The sequence below is a fragment of the Moschus berezovskii genome, chromosome 17 (genome assembly GCF_049115385.1).
Source record: "Moschus berezovskii isolate FMDL1 chromosome 17, NW_MosBer_1.0, whole genome shotgun sequence".
NCBI lineage: Eukaryota > Metazoa > Chordata > Mammalia > Artiodactyla > Moschidae > Moschus > Moschus berezovskii.
Genome location: NC_142476.1, coordinates 30,827,284 through 30,852,831, shown reverse-complemented (window position 1 = coordinate 30,852,831; position 25,548 = coordinate 30,827,284). Strand labels below are relative to the sequence as shown.

Sequence of the window (25,548 nt, the reverse complement as noted above, 5' to 3'; positions counted from 1 at the left end):
GTGGTAAATGTTAATGCAGTGGAGTTATATAATACCTTTCTTAGTTACATGATGGAGAGTTTGTTATGAGCCAAATTAATACAATCAACATGTGTCAAATAATGAAGCTTAATTTTTAATCAAGTTATTCTGTTCATCAGGTTATTCTGTCTTGATGTATTTCAGCCAACAGAAGTCTCATTTTCCTGTCACTTCCCCTATCCCCTTTCTTCCAAAAAAAAAACCTGTAGGAGAGAATTCCATAAAGACAATACAGTGATCTAGAGAGTTGCTTGGATAAAAAAAATTTTTTCTAGAGGTTCTTTTAGATATTACTGATGATAAACACTATATAGTAGACTTAGATTTGGGCATGTGGAAAATGTATTCCCATTCACTGTCATAGACTTTTATTTGATCTCTGATTAACCTTCACTTGTAGAACTTTGGTTTCTTTCGTACTTAAAAATGTGAACATTTCACAGTCTTTCATCTGAATTTAAAGTTTCTCATCATCTCTGTTAAATCTTCACAGTCATAGTTGATAAATATTTTTATTTAAAAAGATCACTGCTTACATATCCAATTTTTAAAATATATTCATTTAAAGTAATCATTTTATAGGCAAAGTTGAAACAAAGTCTGTGGAAGTATAGTGGTCTCCTATAAAATTTTTTCAAAGTAAAAAAATCTCAAGTTCTGGAAGTACATAAAGTTTATCAAGCTAAAAGAATACACAGCTTTAGCAGATGCAAAGGTATGGGGTTTATATTTCATTTTAGAAAGGTTATAATTTTCAGCTCAACTTTTAATCCTATCCCCAATTATTGTTCAGAATTGTTAATTAAAACACTTTAAAGCTTACCAGTAAGATTCAGAGCCTTTTAACTCTAGAACCAATTGAGAGGACGTGCACTCATCTCCTTCTCTGAGAACACCAAAACTGCATGTTCAACAGCCATCGATAGGAGGATGCTAGAACCCACCATAAAAAGATACTGCACATCCAAAGACAAAGAAGCCATGGTGAGATGGTAGGAAGGGCACAATAACAGTAAAATCAAATCCCATACCTGCCAGGTGGGTGACCCAAAAACTGGAGACAAATAGTACCAAAGAAGTTCTCCCCTGTTGTGAAGGTTCTAAACCCCACATCAGGCTTCCCAGCCTGGGGATCCCACAAAGGGTCTGAGAATCCCCAGGGAATCTGACCTCAAAGGCCAGTGGGATTTGATTGTAGGAATTTCACAGGACTAGGGGAAACAGAGACTCCAGTCCTGGCATGCACAAGCAGAATCTTGCATACACCAAGACCCAGAGGAAAAGTGCAGGCGCCCCATTGGAGACTCAACCAAAACTACTTGCTAGTGTTGGAGGGTCTCCTGTGGAGTCATGGGTTGGCAGGGGCTCACCACAGGGAAGGGGGCACTGGCAGCAGCAGTCCTGGAAGGTCCCCCTTGGTGTAAGCCCTCTTGGAGGCCGCCATTAACCCTGCCATAGCGCCCATAGACCCCAGGGCTGGATCACCTCAGGCCGAACAACTGCCAGTGCAACCCCACCCATCAGCAGATAACTGGATTAAAGTTTTGCTGAGCAAGGCCAGAGAGTTCTAGAGAAACATCTATTTCTGCTTTATTGACTAACCAAAGCCTTTGACTGTGTGGATCACAATAAACTGTGGAAAATTCTGAAAGAGATGGGAATACCAGACCACCTGACCTGCCTCTTGAGAAAACTATATGCAGGTCAGGAAGCAACAGTTAGAACTGGACATGGAACAACAGACTGGTTCCAAATAGGAAAAGGAGTACATCAAGGCTGTACACTGTCACCCTGCTTATTTGACTTATATACAGAGTAAATCATGAGAAACACTGGGCTGGAAGAAGCACAAGCTGGAATGAAGATTGCTGGGAGAAATATCAATAAGCTCAGATATGCAGATGACACCACCCTTATGGCAGAAAGTGAAGAAGAACTAAAGAGCCTCTTGATGAAAGTGAAAGAGAGTGAAAAAGTTGACTTGAAGCTCAACGTTCAGAAAACGAAGATCATGGCATCTGGTCCCATCACTTCATGGCAAATAGATGGGGAAACAGTGGAAACAGTGTCAGATTTTATTTTTTGGGGCTCCAAAATCACTGCAGACGGTGACTGCAGCCATGAAATTAAAAGACGCTTACTCCTTGGAAGGAAAGTTATCACCAACCTAGATAGTATATTAAAAAGCAGAGACATTACTTTGCCAACCAAGGTCCGTCTAGTCAAGGCTATGGTTTTTCCCGTGGTCATGTATGGATGTGAGAGTTGGACTGTGAAGAAAGCTGAGTGCTAAAGAATTGATGCTTTTGAACTGTGGTGCTGGAGAAGACTCTTGAGAGTCCCTTGGACTGCAAGGAGATCCAACCAGTCCATTCTAAAGGAGATCAGTCCTGGGTGTTCATTGGAAGGACTGATGCTAAAGCTGAAACTCCAAAACTTTGGCCACCTCATGCGAAGAATTGACTCACTGGAAAAGACTCTGATGCTGGGAGGGATTGGGGGCAGGAGGAGAAGGGGACGACAGAGGATGAGATGGCTGGATGGCATCATTGACTTGATAGATATGGGTTTGGGTAGACTCCAGAAGTTGATGATGGACAGGGAGGCCTGGCATGCTGCGATTCATGGTATTGCAAAGAGTCGAACACGACTGAGTGGCTGAACTGAACTGAACTGAAATGAGCAAGGCCCAGATTTTCCCACTGCCAGTCCTTCCCACCAGGAAGCTTACATAAGCCTCTTAGCCTCCTGTATTGGAGGGCAGACAGAAGAAGCAAGAACGACAGTCCCACAGCAGCTAAAACAAAGCTCACATTACTGAAAGTCAGTCAAGATGAAAAAGCAGAAAGTTATGTCCCAGATGAAGGGACAAGAAAAAACCCCAGAAAAACAACTAAGTGAAGTGGAAATAGGCAACCTTCCAGAAAAAGAATTCAGAATAATGATAGTGAAGATGATCCAGGATCTCGGGAAAGCAATGGAGAAGATGCGAGAAATGTTTTCCAAAGACCTAGAAGAACTAAAGAATAAACAGAGATGAATAATATACTAGAAGGAATCCGTAGCAGAATAACTGAAGCAGAAGAACAAATAAATGAGGGAGGACAGAATGGTGGAAGTCACTGCCGCAGAACAATATTGAAAAAAGAATGAAAAAAATGAAGACAGCCTAAGAAAACTCTGGACAACATTAAACACACCAACATTCACATTAGAGGGGTCCCAGAATAAGAGGGAAAGGACCTGAGAATGTATTTCAAGAGATAATAGCTGAAAACTTCCCTAACATAGGAAAGGAACTAGTCAATCAAGTCCAGGAAGCACAGAAAGTCCCAGGCAGGATAAACCCAAGGAGGAACACGCCAAGACACATAGTAATCAAACTGACAAAAATTAAAGACCAAGATAAAATATTAAAAGCAACAAGGGAAAAACGACAGATAACATTCAGGGGAACTCCCATCAGGCTATCAGCTGATTTCTCAATAGAAACTCTACAAGCCAGAAGGGAATGCCATGATATATTTAAAGAGATTAAAGGGAAGAAGCTGCAACCAAGAATACTTTACCCAGCGAGACTCTTATTCAGATTTAATGGAGAAATCAAAAAGCTTTCCAGACAAGCAGAAGTAAGAGAATTCAGCACCACCAAACCAGCTTTACAACAAATGATAAAGGAATTTCTCTAAGCAAGAAACACAAGAGAAGGAAAAGACCTACAGAAAATGAATCTGAAACAATTAAGAAAATGGTAATAGGATCATGGATATTGATAATTACCATAAGTGTAAATAGATTAAATGCACCAACCACAAGACATGGACTGGCTGAGCAGATGAAAACATGTGGATGTGTGCACTTCCACTTACCACATCACTCTACTTAACCCCCCAGATTGTACGTAATTATTTTATATTATTAGGTTAATCGTATTCCCATTATGGCTTGCAGTTGTAATTATCTTTTATTTTTTGTCTGGCTATTGATTGTGAAAACTGATAAAGATCTTTTACTATTGTGATTATGCAACTTTTAGTCTCTTAATACCATTGTATTATGATTGTTTCAACAGAAAAATAATAGAATTCTATATCACCAAAACTACCATTTAATAGAAAAACCTGTAATCACTTTTTAAAATCCAAATGCATATCAGATTATCTTGGAATGTTTTGAAAAGTCAAATGCCCAGATGTGCCTTTTTTTCCCAAAGCTCCAGATATGTTTCTAATGAGCAGCCATGTTTAAAAACAACTGGACTTATATGATGATCTTTTACTTTCATCCAGTTTGATTTTTTTTCTATTTCATATTCAGTGCCCCCGTTTCACTTAGATTATGTTTTCAAATTTCTCCATCTTCTCTTTTTTTGTGATGTTCTTTCTCAAGCCCTTATCAAGCATAGTAGGAAAGTTTTTGTATACTTATAAAGGAGATCAATCCTGGGTGTTCATTGGAAGGACTGATGCTAAAGCTGAAACTCCAATACTTTGGCCACCTCATGCGACGAGTTGACTCACTGGAAAAGACTCTGATGCTGGGAGGGATTGGGGGCCAGAGGAGACGGGGACGACAGAGAATGAGATGGCTGGATGGCATCACCAACTTGATGGACATGAGTTTGAGTGAACTCCGGGAGTTGGTGATGGACAGGGAGGCCTGGCATGCTGTGATTCATGGGGTCGCAAAGAGTTGGACATGACTGAGTGACTGAACTGAACTGAACTGAACTAAGTAATATTGCCTAACTAAAAAATGTATGACATTTGACTCAACTTGTTTGACTTTGTATGAGTAGAATGCTAGATTTCTAATTTTAAAAAAATAGATATGCAACAAGCAACAAAGATTTACTGTATAGCTCAGGGAGCTATAGTCAATATCTTGTAATAGCCTATAATGGAAAATAATCTAAAAAATAATATATGTGTATATGTATAACTGAATCACCTTGCTGTGTACCTGAAACATTGTAAGTCAACTGTATTTCAATAATATATATATATAATGAAAAAAATAAAATGGATAAATTAAGCCAAAAATAAAATGAATATTTTCTTTAGAAATTAAAGAACATGAGGAAGATACTCAGTTGCTGTCTCCTCACCACCACCTTTTTAGGTTAAACCAAAAAATATGTTATATAAAATATGGCTACATAAAAATGTTTTATGTGTACTAATACTACCACCATTTATTGAGCTTTTTATAGTAGTCCAAGTACTGTCCTGCATGCTTTATGTATCTTATTTAATCTTCACATCAGTTCTAGAAATCGTTAAGTGACAAACACCTTACTAATAACCAGTAGTAGATTCCGAGCTAAAAATGACCTTTATTATTGCTTCATTTTATGAGTGTTGATCAATAAATAGTGAGTTTCGCTATTCACTCAGGGCTCAGTCTGATGGCACTGTTGGTATAAGATGGGCATAATTTTCATAATACACCTTAAGTCAGGAGACTAAAGCAGCAGGAACTTAGATGTCATTATTTCTAATTTAGATATTTAGATCACATTGCAAAAAAAGGACTTATCTTTTCAAAATAAATTCTGTGATTAGTTCTTTGCAATTTAATCTGAAGTGCTTAAAAAAAAACCTGGTTGCTTATGATGTAATGTTGTAATGTGCATCTAAGTCTTCAGAGTTGTATATAATAGTATTTCTCTTAAAAGACTATTAAATGCCCCACTCATCATTAGTGTGTGGAAATGACACCATGGTGTGATTCAAGGAGATGTCATTTTTTTCTATGTAATTTCCATATGTAGTGAAATAAGCTGTTTTTAAGTGATGCTTATTTTATTATTATTATTTATTTGACTGTGCTGGGTCTCAGTTGTGACATGCTGGATCTTTAGTTGCCACATGTGAATGGCACATGGGATCTAATTCCCTGACCAGGGATTGAACCTGGGCCCCCTGCACTGGAAGCACAAGTCTTAGCCACTCTACCACCAGGGAAGTCCTAATGATGCTTATTTTTATAAGATTTGTGTGATGCTTATAATGAAATAAGATTTAACTATAGCTTTATTCCCAGAGAAGGCAATGGCAAGCCACTCAAGTACTCTTGCCTAGAAAATCCCATGGACGGAGGAGCCTGGTAGGCTGCAGTCCATGGGGTCGCTACGAATCAGACATGACTGAGCGACTTCACTTTCACTTTTCACTTTCGCACATTGGAGAAGGAAATGGCAACCCACTCCAATGTTCTTGCCTGGAGAATCCCAGGGACGGGGCAGCAGGCTGCCATCTATGGGGTCGCACAGAGTCGGACACGACTGAAGTGACTTAGTAGCAGTAGCATAGCTTTATTTCAGTTATTTTAAATATTTTAAGAGCTACCAAAGGTTATTGCAAAGTATATTTCTTTATAATTTTTATAATATTAAGCCATTAGCTGATGACTCACAATCAATTTCAAATGGTAAAATTCTAGTTTGATTTTAATATGACTTTAAAACTATCAAACTATCTATTAGTAACCAAGAGGAGGTACAGTTAAGTATGGCTATCCTGTTCTGTTCAGTCACTCAGTCGTGTCCGACTCTTTGCGACCCCGTGAACTGTAGCCCACCGGCTTCTCCGTCCATGGGATTCTCCAGGCAAGAATACTGGAGTGGGTTACCATTTCCTTCTCCAGGGGATCTTCCCGACCCAGGGATTGAACCTGGGTCTCCCGCATTGGAGGCAGACGCGTTAACCTCTGAGCCACCAGGGAAGCCCTGTTATCGGGAAATAAATCCTTAAAGAATGTCCAAATTTCACTAACCAAAAGTTTTTCTTACTTCCAGCTACTTATCAAGACAGTATCTTCAGATTTGCAAACTTTATTTGCAGTTTCAAATAGCACAATTAGAAGGTGAAAATAAACAGGAAGACAGACACCCCCAACCCCTGCCCAGAGACTTAGGAGAAAGGATGGAAATCACTAATAATTTTTTTCTGAATCTCAAAGTTTAAATGTTAGATTAACTTTACATTGGTGCTTTCTATTAATAGTTACTGAATTTATTTTTGTTAAAATGACATTAAAAGGTTTTATATCTCTTTCAGAAACTACATCTGACCAGAGTGACATTGAAGGTAGAATCAGAGCCCTGAAGGATGAGCTGCGGAAAAGAAAATCAGTTGTGGACCAACTCAAGAAGGAACAGAAAAAAAGGCAAAAGGAAAGACTCAAAGCCCAAGAAGCCAGTCTGATCAAACAGTTGGAGGTTAGACATAAGAAGAAAGGGGTTTAATTTCAAGGCTAATGTAAACGTGAAGCCGAAAATGTTTTAAGCATTAATAAAGTGGTAGATTAAAATTTTTCAGTATTAGTTTTGTGCCACATTTTAACCTAACTTTAAAAACAAAGAAACTGAGGTGTCTGAACAAACTCTTGCTTGAAGCATTAAATATTAAAATGTTAAATATTATAATGGTATTATAGTAACAGTATTAAAATGAGTTTTTTCCCCAAAGAGGAAAGATTAGACCTATGAAAGAGAGCTTGATATCCAGGTCCTCTTAAGGAAAGAACCATTAGATAAATAATCCTGGCTATTGGAATTGTTAACTGCCTTTTCTTTTCTTTCCTTTTTTTTTTTTTTTTTTGCAGAACGGTGTTTCATGCCACCCAGCTTATTAGTATGATTTTTTGTACTATTTGAATAGCTCCTAAAAATAACTCTAAACTTGAGTTTCCTTGCAAACTCTAGCAACCTTCCCTGATTCTACCCAACTCTGGAAACCTGGTTTTTTTGGTTTGTTTGTTTGTTTTGTTTTGTTTTTAGCTTTAGAAGCATGTGGGCACCGAAGGTTTTACTGACAATTCCTCCGAATATTTTTTAAATTTGTTTAATCGGAGGCTAATTACTTTATGGTTTTTATGTCTTTCTCATTCTGTTTTTCCTCTTCATTCAGTTATCAGATCCCATTGGTTTCTTTTTTCATAAATCTTGCTTGTCCCATTCCATTCCTACTGGCATCAAGCTGTTTGGGACCCTGATATCTTCTTCCCTGTATAGTGTCATAGCTTCTTACATGTCCTTGCCTATGGTTGCTTCCCTATAACTTACATACGTTCTGTCAGCCTAGTGTTCCTAAACACCGTATTTATTACAGAACCAGTCTGAACTTCCTGTTTATCATAAGAATCCCTTCTCAAGGCCTCACCTGAGATCATTCAGTTTCTTCTCAGTCACTTTCAGTAATAGCAAGTTTCAGATTTTCAAGGCAGTTGATTTCATTGGTTGGACTCCAGTTGCTCTAAGTGCTGAAAAGGTCTTTGTTATGTTTGGGCAAAATTTCTGTTCTTTTAATCGTCCTTGTGTGGGAACACCAAACATGTATTCTCCTTTATTAATATGTTTATTAATTTAATCATCAAATATTCAATCACCTTTTTATGTGCTGGAAATTTGGCTAATTACTGTACACGTGTTTTTCACTTTATCCTCAAAGCATCAACGTGTGGATATTACCATCCCTGTTTTACAGATGAGGAAACTGAGTTTCAGTGAAATTAATGATATCCAGAGATATACAGCTCACATGTGTTAAAGCTAGGATTTTAATTTAGCTTGAATTCCAAATTCTTTGCCCTTACCATTACACTACACTATCTTCCACATAGAAGATAAACCTGCTAACAGATCTGGAGACGATAAGACATTTACATTAGTATACAATACAGAGATGGGAACAGGAATTGTAACTTGCACATATGTTTAGAAGAAAAGTGATTAAGATTCAGTGACCATGCTGAGAAGTTCATGCTGGAAAGCAGTGAGAAACAAAATTTTTAAATGAAGATCAAGTTTAGGGCTTTAGAAATCAGACTGATGAGTTTGAACTTCATCCTATAGGTCTGTAGTGCTCAATCTGACTATACATTAGAATTAATCAAGAAGGTTTTTTGAAAAATACAATATCCAGGCTCACTCCCAGAAATTTTGATTTAATTGGTCTAAGTGGGACCCACTATTTAAAAGTACTGCTGAAGGTCATGTTCAGTTCAGTCGCTCAGTCGTGTCCGACTCTTTGCAACCCCATGAACCGCAGCACACCAGGCCTCCCTGTCCATCACCAATTCCCGGAGTCCACCCAAACCCATGTCCATTGCAACAGTGATGCCATCCAACTATCTCATCCTCTGTCATCCCCTTCTCCTCCCCTCAATCTTTCCCACATCAGGGTCTTTTCCAGTGAGTCAGCTCTTCCCATCAGGTGGCCAAAGGTCATGAGGAGCAATTAAAAGCTAAATGAAATACTATTACATTGAACAGCATTGCCCCAAAAGTTCAATAATAGATATATCAACCAGAAAAATATCTAGAGAAAAATATAAAGATCCATCTCATTCAACATTTTATTAAATTATTTAAGTAAAGTCAATAAAAAGTTCTTCATTTAAATTTTATAATTATAGTATATGTATATAGTATAATATATAAATTAGTGAAGCTTTATTTATAGAATGACTAATAACTGAAGTATTTTTGCAATTCTGTACTATCATACTCTCAACCACTCTCTTCTCTTTCCTTGGGATCTGTATTCCTAAAGTGCATACCCCTTAAGAAGCTTACTGCCATTGAAACTCAGTGCAATGGCCAAACTTAAAAATATCAGGAAAATATTAGGACATCCTTTAAAGAATAATTATATAATCAGCTAAAGAGTTTTTTTAATATGGCAGGGCCTGAATTATTGCTTCATAAGTATTATGCTTCTGTAATTGAGATTGTATCATTTCCTAATTGATATTAGTGTTACATTATATGTCTTGCTTATATGTTCAGTTCAGTCGCTCAGTCGTGTCCGACTCTCCGCGACCCCATGAATCATATGTAGCCTATTTCAAAAGGCTATACAAATAACTGATTTTAGAATTCTGAGAAATAATACTGATGCAGGGAGTAACAATTTTATATTAACATCTTTTTTACTGTTTGAATATTTTACCATTAAATTTATTGTTTTCTAATTTAAGATAGTTTTAAAAAATTCTGTATAGTGACTCCTCTAATTTTTCTAAACGTAGTCATACGATGAATTCATTAAGAAAACTGAAGCTGAGCTCAGCCGAGATTTGGAAACCTCACCAACAGCCAAACCTCAGATTAAAACACTCTCCTCAACTTCTGAAAAACCCAAGATCAAGTCCCTTCCACTGCACAGGTAGAAATTTTTGATAGCTAATCTATATCCTGGTTATTTGCAAAAGAAATCAGGAAAGGTTTTTAGTTGATGCTAACTTTTGAGTAACTGTGAAATTGTAGACGTGAAAATACTGGTTTATGGTTTTAGTGTCACGAAAGTAAATTTGTTGTTTATGGTATAATCACAAATCAAATTTATAATAAGGCACAGATGTAAAAATGTATTCTGAAATCTGGTGGGTGCAATGAAAATAATACTCTCCAGCATTATTGTTACAGCTTTGTAAGTTGGTATAGTTGTTTTGAAGAACAATTTGGCAATGTTTCAAAAGTCATAAACAGTCTGTAACTTTTGACTCAATAATTTCCCATCTGAAAATCTAGCTTGAAAAAATACGAACTACCAAAAATATCTGTTTGCATGAACATGTTTATCATAACATCTTTTATATTAAGTAAACACTGGAAGCAGTCTTTACATCCAGAAATGGGTGAATAACCCTGTTAATGATGGTTCTTTTTAGGGATAGAATATTATGCAATCATTGAATGCAAATATAGAAGATGCAGAGTAGCACCATTAGAATATATAATATGATATATAAGGAAATCAGGTAGGAATATTTAAAATGAATTTTGAACAATGAGCAGAGGTTTATATAGGTCAGTGGAACTGAGAAATAGTCGGTATTTCAGAAAGCAAGGCACTGATGAGTAACTAAAAGCAATCAAGAACTTGGCATATCATGGAAGCTGAATGTGATAGGATATTGCCAGAGTTAGGAGAAGAAACTGGAAAAATAAAAAATAGATTGTGATAATATTATACTCAGGCATTTTTAGTATTTTCTTATTCACTTTCTTAGAAGATGTGAAACCTTGAAAGGCAATATTTTAGTATGTTTTTGTTTCTTAGAAATGTTACACAGGCTCATTACAATTAATTTAGCATTCAGTATTACCTGGGTTTAAATACTGGCTCCAGCACCAGCCAGCTATTTAATTAGGGGCAAGTTATTTAACCTCTCTGTACTTCAGTTTTTTAATCAGGATTTATATCCCTATAAGAACACCTGAGTAATAAACTTGTTATGAGGGTTAAAAGACTTACTAACACACAAAGTTAGCATTATGTATTAGTTTTATTATTATTGCTACTAAAATATTGAGGGAAGTGGTAAAAAGGAACAAGTTTAAATCATATCATACATAACTATCCCAAAACAGCAGACATCAACAATTAGATATATTTCTTTCTTGGATTTTTTTATAGTTAGATTTTGTATTTTTCTTGCTGCTGCTGCTAAGTTGCTTCAGTCGTGTCTGACTTTATGCGACCCCATAGACGGCAGCCCACCAGGCTCCCCCGTTCCTGGGATTCTCCAGGCGAGAACACTGGAGTGGGTTGCCATTGCCTTCTCTAGTAGTTTTGTTACGTATATATTTTCCCTTTATGTTACATTATATGTAAATTTTATTTTAATTTCTACATTCGATTGAGTGTTTTTATAGTTTTATTAACCACGCTACTAAGGATTTTAACTGGAGAATGATAGAATCATATTTTTCTTTAGAGAAATCTTTTTGACTACAGTATGAAAGAAAGATGGAAAGGGATAAGTTTCCAAGCAGGGATAACAGTAGTCTAAGCCAGGCCTCAGATAATCCACTGTAATAAGAATAGAGAATAGGAGATGAACTTTAGGAATACTGAAGAAGTTTACTTGACTAAAATTATCGATGGGAGAGCTGAATGACTGTCGTATTTTTCTTAAGTAGTAGTTGGCTGAGTCAGAGTAACACTAACCTAAATGGAAAATCAGGTGTTCCTCAGTGGGAGGCTTAAGATTTTGGTTTTAAAATGTTAATTTTAAGGAATCTATGGTTCATCTAAGTGGAATTATCCAGGAAAGATGTTAGGGTTATATATATATAGGGATGGTCAACATACAGATCACGGTTGAGGCAATAAATATGTCAACATTTGGATGAACCTTCTTCACCCAAAGAAAATATGCTTTCAGAGAGAATAAAAGGGAGCCAAGTACTAGATATGATAAAATAGCAACCTTTAAGGAGAGTAAGAAGAAATAAGAGTAGAAGGCAAATAATATGACTTTGCAAATAAAAAGAAAGCAAGAAAATGAAGATGGTAAATGTCAAATTAAAGCATAAAAGAACAGTAGAGTAGCATCAGATAAAGGAATAAAGAATGGGGGGGGAACTTTGCTCAATATTCTCTAATAACCTACATGGAAAAAGAATTTGAAAAAGAGTAACTATATGTGTATGTGTAACAGAATCACTTTACTATACAACTGATACTAACACTACATTGTAAATCAGCTATAGTCCAATATTATAGGGGAGAATTTTTTTTTTTTAAGCTTGAGGTATACATATAAGCTGAGGGGGAAAAAAATCACCAGATTGAAGGACTAATGATTGTAGAAAAAGAATGGTTAGTTGAGGGATACTATCAGGGAGACTGTGGAAATTATGGGATTTGGGGCAGAAAGAAATTTGAGCAAATGTAAGAGATACACCTTTTTCTTCTTGCAGACAGGAGGAAAGGCAATTGGGATGGCTGTGAATATAGATAAATTTGTAGGTAAAAAAGGTTGACGATCAGAAGGTTCATGCTGATGGCCTCTATTTTTCTCATTAAAAGAGGCAAGATCATCTATTGAGAGTGACGAAAGCCAGAAATAGGCTTGGTGAAAGTGGCAAAGGTTGGAATACTTCCTGTGGAGTAGAAAGAAGTAGTTGTCTAAGAATTGACTGCTTTTTGTTACCAGTTATTATAGTATCAACAATACATTTATTTCTGTTTATTAATTTTTCTACTTAAGATCTGAAACAGCAAAGAATTGGAAATCACTGACAGACTCAGAACGATCCAGAGGATCCCTGGAGTCTATTGCTGAGCATGTTGGTATGTAACTAGAAAAAATAATCACACTGTATCTACATGGGTTAAAGATTTATACAAATGCCTATGCAATTCTACCTCTAAGTTATTTGGTTAAAAAATGAATTTCTTAAAGATGGTAGATTACTTAATATTTTAAGTTACTTTTCTATTTTAAAGTGATTTACGGGTTATGCATAAGTTATATGAATCAGTCCTTATTCTCCCAATAACTGATAAAAACTGAATCATAAAGACATTGATCTAAAATGGCTATTAGGGTGTCATCAGCATCTCAAAATTCTCCCTTAATCAGATTTTGTATCTGAAGATTTGTGAAATTGTTGGCCTCCGCTATTTCTCAGGTGTGTGGTTATATACATTTTTTTCAGTTGAGTCCAAAGAAAAATAAGAACTATTGAAAATAAAGTATAATTAAATGAGGAATTAAAACAGGTGTGAAAAAGCCTACCTGGCAACAATGACACAGTAGCGATTTGCATTCAAAACTTTTAATTCTTGGTTTGTTGGGTCTCTGAATCTTACTTATTTTCTTCTTATTTAGCAGTTTAGCTCTTAAAGTGCTATATTTGCAGAAATAGGTGGGGTTTTTTGTTGTTTTTTGTTTTTTTTTTTTACACATTCAAGAGGTTAGTTGAAGTCCCTGGGAAAATTCATTCTTTTAGAAGTATATATACTAGTACATTTGTCCCTCCTTTATTGCTTTTTCTATTTGAAGAATATATGTAATATGCTTCATCCAATTCTGTGTTTGAATGATTTGAGAATCAACTTCTCTATAAACTGATTCATTTTTCTTAATTTTCTAACTTAAGACAACACTTAAAAAATTATGCCAAACTTCAGATTTTTCAGTTCAGTCGCTCAGTCGTGTCCAACTCTTTGCGACCCCGTGAATCGCAGCACGCTGGGCCTCCCTGTCCATCACCAACTGCTGGAGTTTACCCAAACCCATGTCCATGGAGTCAGTGATGCCATCCAGCCATCTCATCCTCTGTCGTCCCCTTCTCCTCCTGCCCCCAATCTCTCCCAGCATGAGGGTCTTTTCCAATGAGTCAGCTTTTCACATGAGTTGGCCAAAGTATTGGAGTTTCAGCTTTAGCATCAGTCCTTCCAATGAACACCCAGGACTGATCTCCTTTAGGATGGACTGGTTTAATCTCCTTGCAGTCCAAGGGACTTTCAAGAGTCTTCTCCAGCACCACAGTTCAAAAGCGTCAATTCTTCGGCGCTCAGCTTTCTTCACAGTCCAACTCTCACATCCATACATGATCACTGGAAAAACCATAGCCTTGACTAGATGGACCTTGGTTAGCAAAGTAATGTCTCTGCTTTTTAATATGCTATCTAGGTTGGTCATAACTTTCCTTCCAAGGAGTAAGTGTCTTTTAATTTCATGGCTGCAGTCACCGTCTGCAGTGATTTTGGAGCCCCCCAAAATAGTCTGACACTGTTTCCACTGTTTCCCTATCTATTTGCCATGAAGTGATAGGACCAGATGCTATGATCTTAGTTTTCTAAATGTTGAGCTTAAAGCCAACTTTTTCACTCTCAGACTCTTTCACTTTCATCAAGAAGGCTTTTTAGTTCCTCTTCACTTTCTGCCATAAGGGTGGTGTCATTTGCATATCTGAGGTTATTGATATTTCTCCCTGAAATCTTGATTCCAGCTTGTGCTTCTTCCAGCCCAGTATTTCTCATGATGTACTCTGCATATAAGTTAAATAAGCAGGGTGACAATATACAGCCTTGATGTACTCCTTTTCCTATTTGGAACCAGTCTGTTGTTACATGTCCAGTTCTAACTGTTGCATATAGGTTTCTCAAGAGGCAGGTCAGGTGGTCTGGTATTCCCATGTCTTTCAAAATTTTCCACAGTTTATTGTGATCCACAGAGTCAAAGGCTTTGGCATAGTCAATGAAGCAGAAATAGATGTTTTTCTGGAACTCTCTTGCTTTTTCCATGATCCAGCGGATGTTGGCAATTTGATCTCTGGTTCCTCTGCCTTTTCTAAAACGTGCTTGAACAGCTGGAAGTTCATGGTTCACGTATTGCTGAAGCCTGGCTTGGAGAATTTTGAGTATGATGACTAGCGTGTGAGATGAGTGCAATTGTGAGGTAGTTTGAGCATTCTTTGGCATTGCCTTTCTTTGGGATTGGAATGAAAACTGACCTTTTCCAGTCCTATGGCCACTGCTGAGTTTTCCAAATTTGCTGGCATATTGAGTGCAGCTTTTTAAGTTATTTTTCAATGTTCTTTGTTGGTACAGTGTATATTCATAAAGGAAGAATTTACTACATAAGGTAACCTATAAAACAGGTCATATTTACTGACCAGAGCTTTTTCTCACTAATATTTGGTTTTTATTTAAACTTTGGTTTCAGAAATTGAAAGTTGTGATTAGATAATTTTGATGTGATTTTTTTCCTCTTTCCCCTTTAAGATGCTGCATTGACAGGTTCTGAAAGATCAGTATCAGAAAAATCTACATCTGCCTACGCAAAGAGAATGACTGAACTGGACTGTCGGACAGAAGAACACTTTCAGACTTCTCCAATTCTCAGATCATCAAGGAGGACAAGAGCTGACTCTGGAGATTCTCTAGAAAATGTCCCTTCATTATCTCTTCTCAAAGAATTAAATGCCTCTCATAGAATTCTGGATGTGTCAGGTGACAAGGCTGAAGAAGAGTCTACTCAAAAATCAGAAACACAAGAAGTAGAATACGCAAAATCGGAGGAGAGTGCAATCGAAGACGCCTGCTCTAAGCAGTCTAGGAAGGCTGATGTCTTCCTGAAGCTAGACCTGGAACAGGGAGATTCATCTGAGATTCTTTCAAGAAAAGGTCTTCCTTTAGATTCTATAAATGTTCAGAAAGACTTAGTTAGATTAGCCATTGAAAATCTTCATAAAAAAGAAACAAAAGAGGGACAGTCAAATGAAGATATCAGTCATAGTCCAAACGTCCCATCAGAAAAAGAGACTCATGTACAAAAGAATATAAAGAGCAGGGACTCATCTTGGTCACAACGTCTACTTGCATCTAAAGAGATATCGTATTCTGAAGATTTTGAAGTATCATCTTTCAAGAAAGATATTTCAGCTGAATTGTACAAAGATAACTTTGAGGTGGCATCTTTGTTGTCACTCAGGAAAGACTCTCAGTCTTGCAGAGAGAAGTTACAGGCAGCAAGCATCTCTAGAAGTAGAGCCACCAGCTTTGGTAGTGATGATGAAATCAGTGAGTGCCTCAGTGAGAAAAGCCTTTCTATTCATAGCAGTGTCCACTCTGAAAGGCTGTTAGAACTCAAGTCCCCCACTGAACTTATGAAAAATAAGGAGCGCAGTGATGTAGAGCATGAACGGGAAGTTACTGAATCCCCTTCCTTGGCTTCAGCTTCTCTCGCAGATGAATTACTTGATTTCCACATTGGCGATAGGGTATTAATTGGCAATGTTCAGCCAGGAACTCTTCGGTTCAAAGGTGTGACAAGTTTTGCCAAAGGGTTTTGGGCTGGAGTGGAGTTGGATAAACCTGAAGGAAATAACAATGGAACATATGATGGCATTGTATACTTTGTGTGTAAAGAGAAGCATGGGATTTTTGCTCCTCCTCAAAAAATATCTCACATTCCAGAAAACTTTGATGATTATGTAGACATAAATGAAGATGAAGACTCTTATTCAGATGAGCAATATCAATATTATGATCAAGAACAAAAAGATACAGAGGGTCCCAAGTCTGACAGAGAAAAGGATACAATTGAATATTTTTATGAGAAATCTCTACCTAGTGTGCATGACACAGAAGCCTCAGTTGATAGAAGCCTTAAAATAGAGACAGACAATATACAGGACATTTCTGGGGTACTCGAAGCCCATATTCACCAGCAGAACTCAGTGGACTCACTGATGTCTTCAGCGGAAAACAGAGACCTTGTTTCTGATGCCTCAGAAAAGGTTTCTTCTGTTGCAGAAGACGATACTTTAGATAATACCTTTTCTGAAGAATTAAAGAAGCAACAACAGTTGACTGAAAAGGAAGAGAACTTACATCCCGAAGTTTCAGAAAAGCTTTCTACGCCACTTCTGGACCTGTTGGCAAGAGAGAAGAACCAATTGGAAGCCCAGCTGAGGTCATCTGTAAGTGAGGAAAAAAAGTCAAAGGAACAGCTAGAAACAGTCAGCTTACTGACAGACAGTTTGCTCCAAGTCGTTGTCAAGGACACAGTCAATCAACTACAACAAATCAAAAAAGCTAGGAATGAAAAAATCCAGCTTAGCAATCAGGAGCTTCTTGTTCAGGATCAAAAGAAAGTACCACCCCAAGGCCTATCCCAAAGCCTTGAGGAACAGTCGCCAGGCGTTCCGGGTCGCTTCTTAGAGTCTGAGTTGGAAGAGGAGAAAGAGGAGATTTCCTCACCAGATATGTGTCCGAGACCTGTAAGTATTCTGTTTAGAAAAAAGAAGGCAATTAACCTTGCCTTTGTGGTACATTTTAATTCTGTAACTCCTAATAGGTATTTTGGTGGTGTGTTGTTTATTAAATGCAGATCACTGTACTAGTTTTTAAAGGCCATGTGGCTGTTTTTCTGTCTGAAGTATAATTGTCCTCTGTTGTGTCATGAGTGGTCACTATGGAGTTGTCACAAACACAGGCAGGTTTATGCTGGGTTGAAAACCCCTGTATACTGTCCACAGATTATAGATTCCCTTCCAGATTCACTGAACAAATTTATTCCATGGCGATTTCCATTGTTTCTCAACCCCGTTTTGTCTTGCCTATGAAGTTGTTCACATATCTACTCAGTCATAGCTGCCTTGCAGAAGCTGCCAGCTGTGATGTTGACTCTGGTAAAACTGAAATGTATCCACTGTGACATATACTCAGGCCATCAGCTTGTTCAGGGTGCCCATGGACAGCTGAACAACAGTAATAATTTTGAGTAACTTGAACCAGATGATCACCAAAGGTGAGAAGTTTTATCTCATTTCCATATCCCAGAAGTAAAACTTTTCTTCAGAAACAGAGTAATGGTGATACAGAAAGGAGAAAACTAATCAATACACATTTTGTAAAAACTGAATAATAAGGCTTATATAAATAGGATTACAGGAAACAGGATAATTTTTTCTTAAATTGTTCATCAGTAGCCATTATATTGTTTTTATTTTGCTTGTTTATGGAGAAGTAGCAAATATACAAGTAATATATGTAGTTTGTCTTAAAAAAAGAAAAAAAGGCCGAACTTGTTAAGTAACCTGAGGTTACTAAATGGTGATCTGTTTGAATGGTTCCATTTCTGTAGGAAAGTCCAGTATTTGGTGCCAGTGGGCAGGAAGAGCTTGCTAAGAGACTTGCTGAACTTGAGATCAGCCGGGAGTTCCTGAGCGTGTTAGGAGATGATCAAGACTGGTTTGATGAAGACTTTGGTTTGAGCTCTTCTCACAAGATCCAGAAAAACAAGGCAGAAGAAACAATTGTACCTTTAATGGCAGAACCTAAAAGAGCTCCAGAAAAGCCATGTGAAACATTACTGGCAGTTCCACATACTGCAGAGGAAGTAGAAATTCTTGTGCATGATGCAGCAGAAGAACTTTGGAAATGGAAAGAATTAGGTCATGATCTTCACAGCATCAGTATTCCTGCAAAACTGCTTGGCTGTGCCAGTAAGGGTCTAGATATAGAAAGTACTAGTAAAAGGGTGTACAAGCAGGTATGTAACAGGGAAGGATAATTCTAATTTTTAAACTTCTTGCTGTTGTCTGAAATTTGGATTCTTAGCCATTTCATTTTGTTTCTTTTTCTCTATCAAGGCGGTTTTTGATTTAACAAAAGAGATTTTTGAGGAAATATTTGCTGAGGATCCCAACTTGAATCAACCTGTCTGGATGAAGCCATGTAGAATCAACTCCAATTATTTCCGACGAGTGAAAAATCCAAATAACCTTGATGAAATCAAGGTAAACTGGAAACTACAAAGTATCTCCTTTTTTTATTTGATCTTCTTTTTGTACAGGTCTATAAATGTCATTAAAGCAGGTACTCTTTTGTATTATTCACTCTTCTGCCCTCAAGACCTGTTCCATAGTAGGTATTCAGTAAATATTTGTTCATTCAGTCTGTGAGCAAAAGAACAATGAGGGTGACAGGGAATCCTGAACCCTCACTTTTTGCAAAATAAAACTTAACAGTAATTTCATATACATATATTTTATAATATTTTTAAGAAATTAGCAAATACTCAGGGAGATAAATTATTGGAATTCGTATGAGCTTTAGGTGAGTTCTTAATGATTTAGAGATAGGTACAATACTCTAAAAGTATCAGAAGACATATATCAAATATGCCAACCCTAGACCCATAAATGATATAACCTTTCCATCTTTGATTTTGGAGGTTTCAGATTGGTTATGTGGTTTTGAAATATGTAGGATAGTGTGATATATAAAAAATATTGCTTGTTGTCTAAGAAGCCCCTGAAAAGATTAAGTGCCCTGAAGCTACAGGGACTCTCAGCAAACCAACTTTAAAATCACATAGGTGAAAATCTTTCTGCTTGTTCACCTGTTCTTGAACTATAGCAAAGGTTATATTCCCATTGCAGTGCCTCTCAAACTTTAATGTGCATCTGAGTCACCTGGGGATTTTGGTAAAAATGCAGATTTCTTACTGAGTAGATCTGGAGTAGGACCAGAAATTCTGCATTTCTGCAAGCTCTCAAGTGATGCTGCTGTTGCTGACTCTAGGATTATTTTGAGTAGCAAGGCTTTAGAGTTATGTCTCCCAAACTTATTTGATCATAGAAACTATTTTTTCCCCAGAGAGTCTGCCTCCAGTTACTTATTTTACTTATGTATTGTCTTACATTATTCAGTTGTATATCTGGATGATTAAAATACATTAAAGGAGCATACACATTAATCTGGAATATAACATGAAAGGAGGCACTGTCTAAACAATTTGGTCTTTTTTTTCCTGAAATATAATTGACACATAACATTATATTAGTTTCAGGTATTTAATGCACTGATTTTATCTTTGTATATACTGTAAAAAGAGCACCACAATATGTCTGGTTATCCATCACCACACGTAGTTACAAATTTGTTTTGCTTGTGATGAGAACTTTTAAGATCTCTGTTAGCAACTTTGAAGTATATAATACAATACTGTTAACTATAGAAAGCTTTTAAAAGTACTCATACTGACAGAATACTAACAGATATCTATGAGATGTATGCTTACATCAGAGGTAGGCAAACTGTGGCCTACAGGCCAAATCCAGGCCACCACATGTTTTTAAAAATAAAGTTGCCATAACCACACCTAGTTATTTGCATCTTATCCACGCCTGCTTTCCTGCTACCAAAAGCAAAGTTGAGTAGCTGCAGTAGGGACCATATGGCCCACAAAACCTGAAATAATTACAGTTTGGTCTTTTACAGAAAATGTTTGCTGACCTTTGCCTAACTTAAAGCATGAGAAAAAGAAGTTCAAAGATTGACTTAATGGATTAAAAAAACAAATCTTTTAAAATAGTATTCGACTTTGAGAAATGAATTATCAGAACCACCTGGGAGGCTTTTTCAAAGCCCCGGTGCACTCCATCCTTTCAGCCCCAGCAGTTGATATATCCTTGAATGTGTGTGTGTGTGTGTGTGAATGTGAGTGTGAGAGACATTGTTTTTTTAATAGAACAACCATAGAAAGTAATATTATTTTATTGCTAACAAAGAACAAACATGTTGAAATAAGATAATGTATACCGGCATTCATCAGACCATGTACATCATTATAACACACAGTGATGCTTCCTACCAATTTTACTATTGCTATAGTGAGGTTTCCCAGCTGACTCAGTGGTAAAGAATTTGCCTGCAGTGCAGGAGAACCCAGGTTCAATCCCTGGGTCGGGAAGATCCTCTGGAGAAGGAAATGGCAACCTACTTCAGTATCCTTGCCTGGGAAATCCCATGGACAGAGGAGCCTGGCGGGCTACCATCCTTGGGATGATAAGGAGTCAGACACAACTTAGCAACTAAACAGCAATAGCAGCATCACAAATGAGTATCTTGTATGTCTGTATCCTCAGGTCATTGAAGAATACCTTCTATAAGGCAGAATTAAAAAAAAAAAAAGCAACAAAAATATTGTTAAAGCATTTTTGTAAAGCTTTTTTAAAGGGTGATAGTTCAAATACTGTTAGTAAAATTACCATGCCTCTCAAACTGAAGTGTTGATTAGTATTTTTTTAATTTAACATACTTGAATCTTGTTGCTTCAAAATAAGCTATCCTAACCAAAGCCTTATTCAGAGATTTACTTTATACTTTCTTTTGTAGTTTTGCCAGCTTGAAGTAAACTCATGGTAGTTCTTGGGTAGAGGGGACTCTAAAGTGATTTTTGTTTTTGCAAATTCATCAGTGGGTTTTACTTTTTTTTTTTTCTGTGTTGTGTAGAAACAAAAATTCTTTAAGTGAATAAAGTCTGAGCATTTAGGAATGCTTTTCTCTTCAAATTGCTAAGTGGAACCATAAGTGAAAGAAGTTTGCATTAATGTGATCTTTTTTTTAATAAACATTGTATTCTTAGCAAAAATCTGTTTACTGCTTTATAAGTACTAAATCTCAAAAAGTTTGTGCTTCATGCATTCCTCTTATTTTCACAGAGCTTCATAGCAACTGAAGTACTCAAGCTATTCAGTCTTAAAAAGGAGCCAAACCACAAAACGGATTGGCAGAAAATGATGAAATTTGGAAGAAAGAAAAGAGACCGAGTGGATCATATCCTGGTCAGTGTCTATAACTGAACTGTTTTTATTTGACCATCTTTTCCAAAATCAGAATGTAGTTAGATTCTAAAAGGAAAGGAAATATAATTGATCTTAAGTCTATGATGTGCTCATATGCTCAGTTCTGTCTAACTCTTTGCGACTCTGTGAACTGTAGCCTGCCAAGCTCCTCTGTCCATGGGATTTTCCAAGCAAGGATACTGGAGTGGGTTGCCATTTCCTCCTCCAGGGGATCTTCCTGACCCAGGGATTGAACCCATGTCTCCTGCATTGGCAGGAGGATTCTTTACCTCTGAGTCATCTGGAAAGCCCAAGTCTATAATAGTAAAGTCTTAAAGTCTTCATTAGCTGCATGTCTTTCTGCCCATCAGTTTTGAAAATTGCTTTCTTTTAAATTCAGTAGATGAATATTTAACTTAATAGTATCTTGTAGGTGTGGAGAACTTGAGAGATAAAATGTTTGGAAACAAACTTAGGTTCTGAATTTAAAGAGACCAGTATAGACTAGGGCCAGACCACCAGAATTTAAATCCCTGTTTTGGCACTTTACTTGTGTAATCTTGGACAAATTATCTAATCTCTTCATGCCTCATTTCTCTATCTGCAAAATGAAGATGATAATAATAGTACCTACCTGATACAATTATTAAGAGAATTAAATGAGTATTTATGTGTATATATAGAACAGTAACTTGTACAGAACTCAACAAACAGTAGCTGTTATCATTTCATCATCACTATTACTATCCAGAAATTTAACTGGATAGGATTTATTCCATTTTGCAGTATATTTTCTAGCATTAGAAAAGTACTTATCAAACTGTAACAAAAAAAAAAGGAAGGAGAAAAAAGTCTTTCATTCTTTCTTTTTTTTTTTTTTTTCATTCTTTCTTCCCTAAAAGAATGTTAAGATGTTAAGTAGTAACAAACCTTAGGAAACTCAAGTGTTAGTTGATTCAGGTTTATCTCCAAGCATTTTCACTCTGGACTTTATATTTTTTCTATATTTATATTCATACCACGAAAAAAAATGTAATGCTTAAGTTTATCAATTTTTCCCAAATATGTACTTCCATTGCTTCATTTACTCAGTAATAACTTTACTAGATAAACATTTGTTAAATATTCTTTCTCATATCTTACTTGATCCTCACAATAATTTATATGAGGTAGGATGGACTAATGTTACTCTGTTTTACAAATGAAATTCAAAGATATTAAGTGACTTGCCTAACAAATAAGAGCAGGACTTTAACCAATTCATAGATCTTTGCCTCTCAAGGTGAACTTGCTGTCATATTTCTGCAGTGGTTTAGATTTGAGTTAGTAATTACCACGATGTTACTTCTTCCACCTCTTTAGAAATTAAAGGAAAAAGCACACCAAGAGACATTCATTTGCCCTGCTATCAGTTGAATTGGTCATATTCCCTATAAATCATCTCTGTGAATGCATTTAGCCAAGAATTGTGCTGATTAAGGACCAGTGTTATAGTAGTAAGCAAGACAGACATAGTCCCTGCCTTCGTGGATTTACAGTTTGTTGGTGGAAGCTAGCCATTGTATATAATATAATTTACACAAATATGTAATTATAGAAGAATAGGGAGCTATTGTAAAAGCATTGACAGGAAAGGCTTCCCTGAGGAAGTGACAGTTGAGCTGAGATCTTAAAGATGAATAAGCACAACCTGAGTTTTGTGTGTGTATGGGGTCGCGGAGAGTCAGACGCGACTGAGCGACTGAACTGAACTGAGTTTTGTGTAGAGAGAAGAGCAGTTCAGGGAGAGGAGACTACATGTACAAAGACGTGAAATGGGAAGGAGTATGGAACTGAAAAGTCTGTGTGGCTGGAGAGTAAGCTGAACTGCCTGGGCCTATGTAACTTTTTTTATGAGTTCATTTTTCATGGTTAGTGAAATGATAACTGTTAGCAACTTGAGTTCATTATCAGCAAGAAACGCTAAATAAACTGGTCATGGTCACCATTCCCACTACTGTATTTAGCCAATTTAGCATTTGGAGATTCTAATTTTTGTGCATATTAGAGGAACTGCCATTTAAAACAATTTTCATAACATGTAAAACAGAAATTTTGCTGTCAATTCAAAAGAAAAGGGTCTCAAAAATAGAAATTTCAAATAAGTTTTTATTTATTATAAATAATCCTGCTTATTTTCAAAATGTAAAGTACTAATTAATCAAAAGAAAATAGTCATGATAATCTTACCATGTAGATAACTCTTAATTATTTTGACATAATAGCCTTGAGTTTCTTTTTATACAAAGAATATTTTTTAATGATTGGGATCATAGTTTCTTTCATATTCAGATTGTTTTCACTTAATTAAATGTAGATTTTCCTGTTATTAAGTGTATATCATTTTAAAAATAAATTTCCATTTTAATTTCTGTGGAAATAGTCCATTGTGGAATTATGTATCATAATTTATTTAATCAGTTAATCATTTTTTTTATTCTTTGAAATAATAACTGTTGTAATAAGTATCTTGCAATGTGGTATATCTTTGTAACTATTTCCAATAATTTACACAGTAAATTCTTAGAAATAGAGTTGCTGATTAAAAGTATATGCAGAATGTTAAAGCTTTTGTGTGTGTTTGTCAGATTGTTTTCCAGAAAGGTTGTACCAATTATACATACTCACCAGCGTGATACAGGAGTGGTGCATCTTTTTACCTTTGCCAATACTGGCTAATGTTTTGATCTTTGTTAAAAAAAAAAAAGAGTTCATTTTTCTTTTAACAATTTTATTATTAATGAGGTTATTTTTTTTACTGGTTTAATGACTATTCCATATCTTTCATATGTTTAATAAATATATTGGAAGTACAGAAAAGAACAGAAATTAATAGAGGAACCATTGTTTCTGCATCTCTTTCATTCTGAGTTCAGTTTTCACCTTTGTAGTCTTTGTCTATACATCTTTATTTCAGCTCTTACTCTTGAATTATAGTTTACCTGAGGATTGAATTCTAGGCTCGTAGCTCTTTTTACTTCAGCAATTTGAAGATATTATTTCATTATAATCTGACCCCTGCTGTTGATCTTGAGGAATATGCTGACAGACCTTTATGGGGGAATTTGTCTTTTCTTTTTGTTTTCTATTTAAGATTGCATGTGTTTGTATATTTGTTTGGCAATTTCTCTGGATGTGTCTGCTGCTGCTGCTGCTGCTAAGTCACTTCAGTCGTGTCCGACTCTGTGTGACCCCATAGACGGAAGCCCACCAGGCTCCCCCGTCCCTGGGATTCTCCAGGCAAGAACACTGGAGTGGGTTGCCATTTCCTTCTCCAATGTGTGAAAGTGAAAAGTGAAAGTGAAGTTGCTTAGTCGTGTCCGACCCTTAGCGAGCCCACGGACTACAGCCTACCAGGCTCCTCCATCCATGGGATTTTCTAGGCAAGAGTACTGGAGTGGCTAGTCATGGATTTATTTTTATTCTTCCTACTTTGGATTCCCTGTGCTTATTGAATCTGTAAATTCATTATCTTTATTCAATTCTGGAGAATTCTCAGCTATTGTCTCTTAGAATATTGCCTTTCCCTAGTTCTTCCTGTTCCCTCAGGTACTTGTTTAGACGTATCTTTGACTTTATTCTTTTTCTTTCTTGTCTCAATTCCT

General features: G+C 36.5%; 1 protein-coding gene across 4 annotated transcripts in view; it reads left to right on the top strand.

Moving 5' to 3' along the window:
• Positions 1-25,548, top strand: part of CEP350 (centrosomal protein 350) — a 157,587-nt gene that overhangs the window by 126,425 nt on the left and 5,614 nt on the right. For all 4 annotated transcript variants that reach the window (XM_055419161.2, XM_055419162.2, XM_055419163.2 and 1 more), the window contains 7 exons: positions 7,083-7,243; positions 10,057-10,193; positions 13,027-13,109; positions 15,552-17,551; positions 18,418-18,825; positions 18,926-19,072; positions 21,782-21,904. In XM_055419161.2, the coding sequence (XP_055275136.2) occupies positions 7,083-7,243; positions 10,057-10,193; positions 13,027-13,109; positions 15,552-17,551; positions 18,418-18,825; positions 18,926-19,072; positions 21,782-21,904 (3,059 nt within the window). The remainder of the gene's footprint in view (positions 1-7,082; positions 7,244-10,056; positions 10,194-13,026; positions 13,110-15,551; positions 17,552-18,417; positions 18,826-18,925; positions 19,073-21,781; positions 21,905-25,548) is intronic.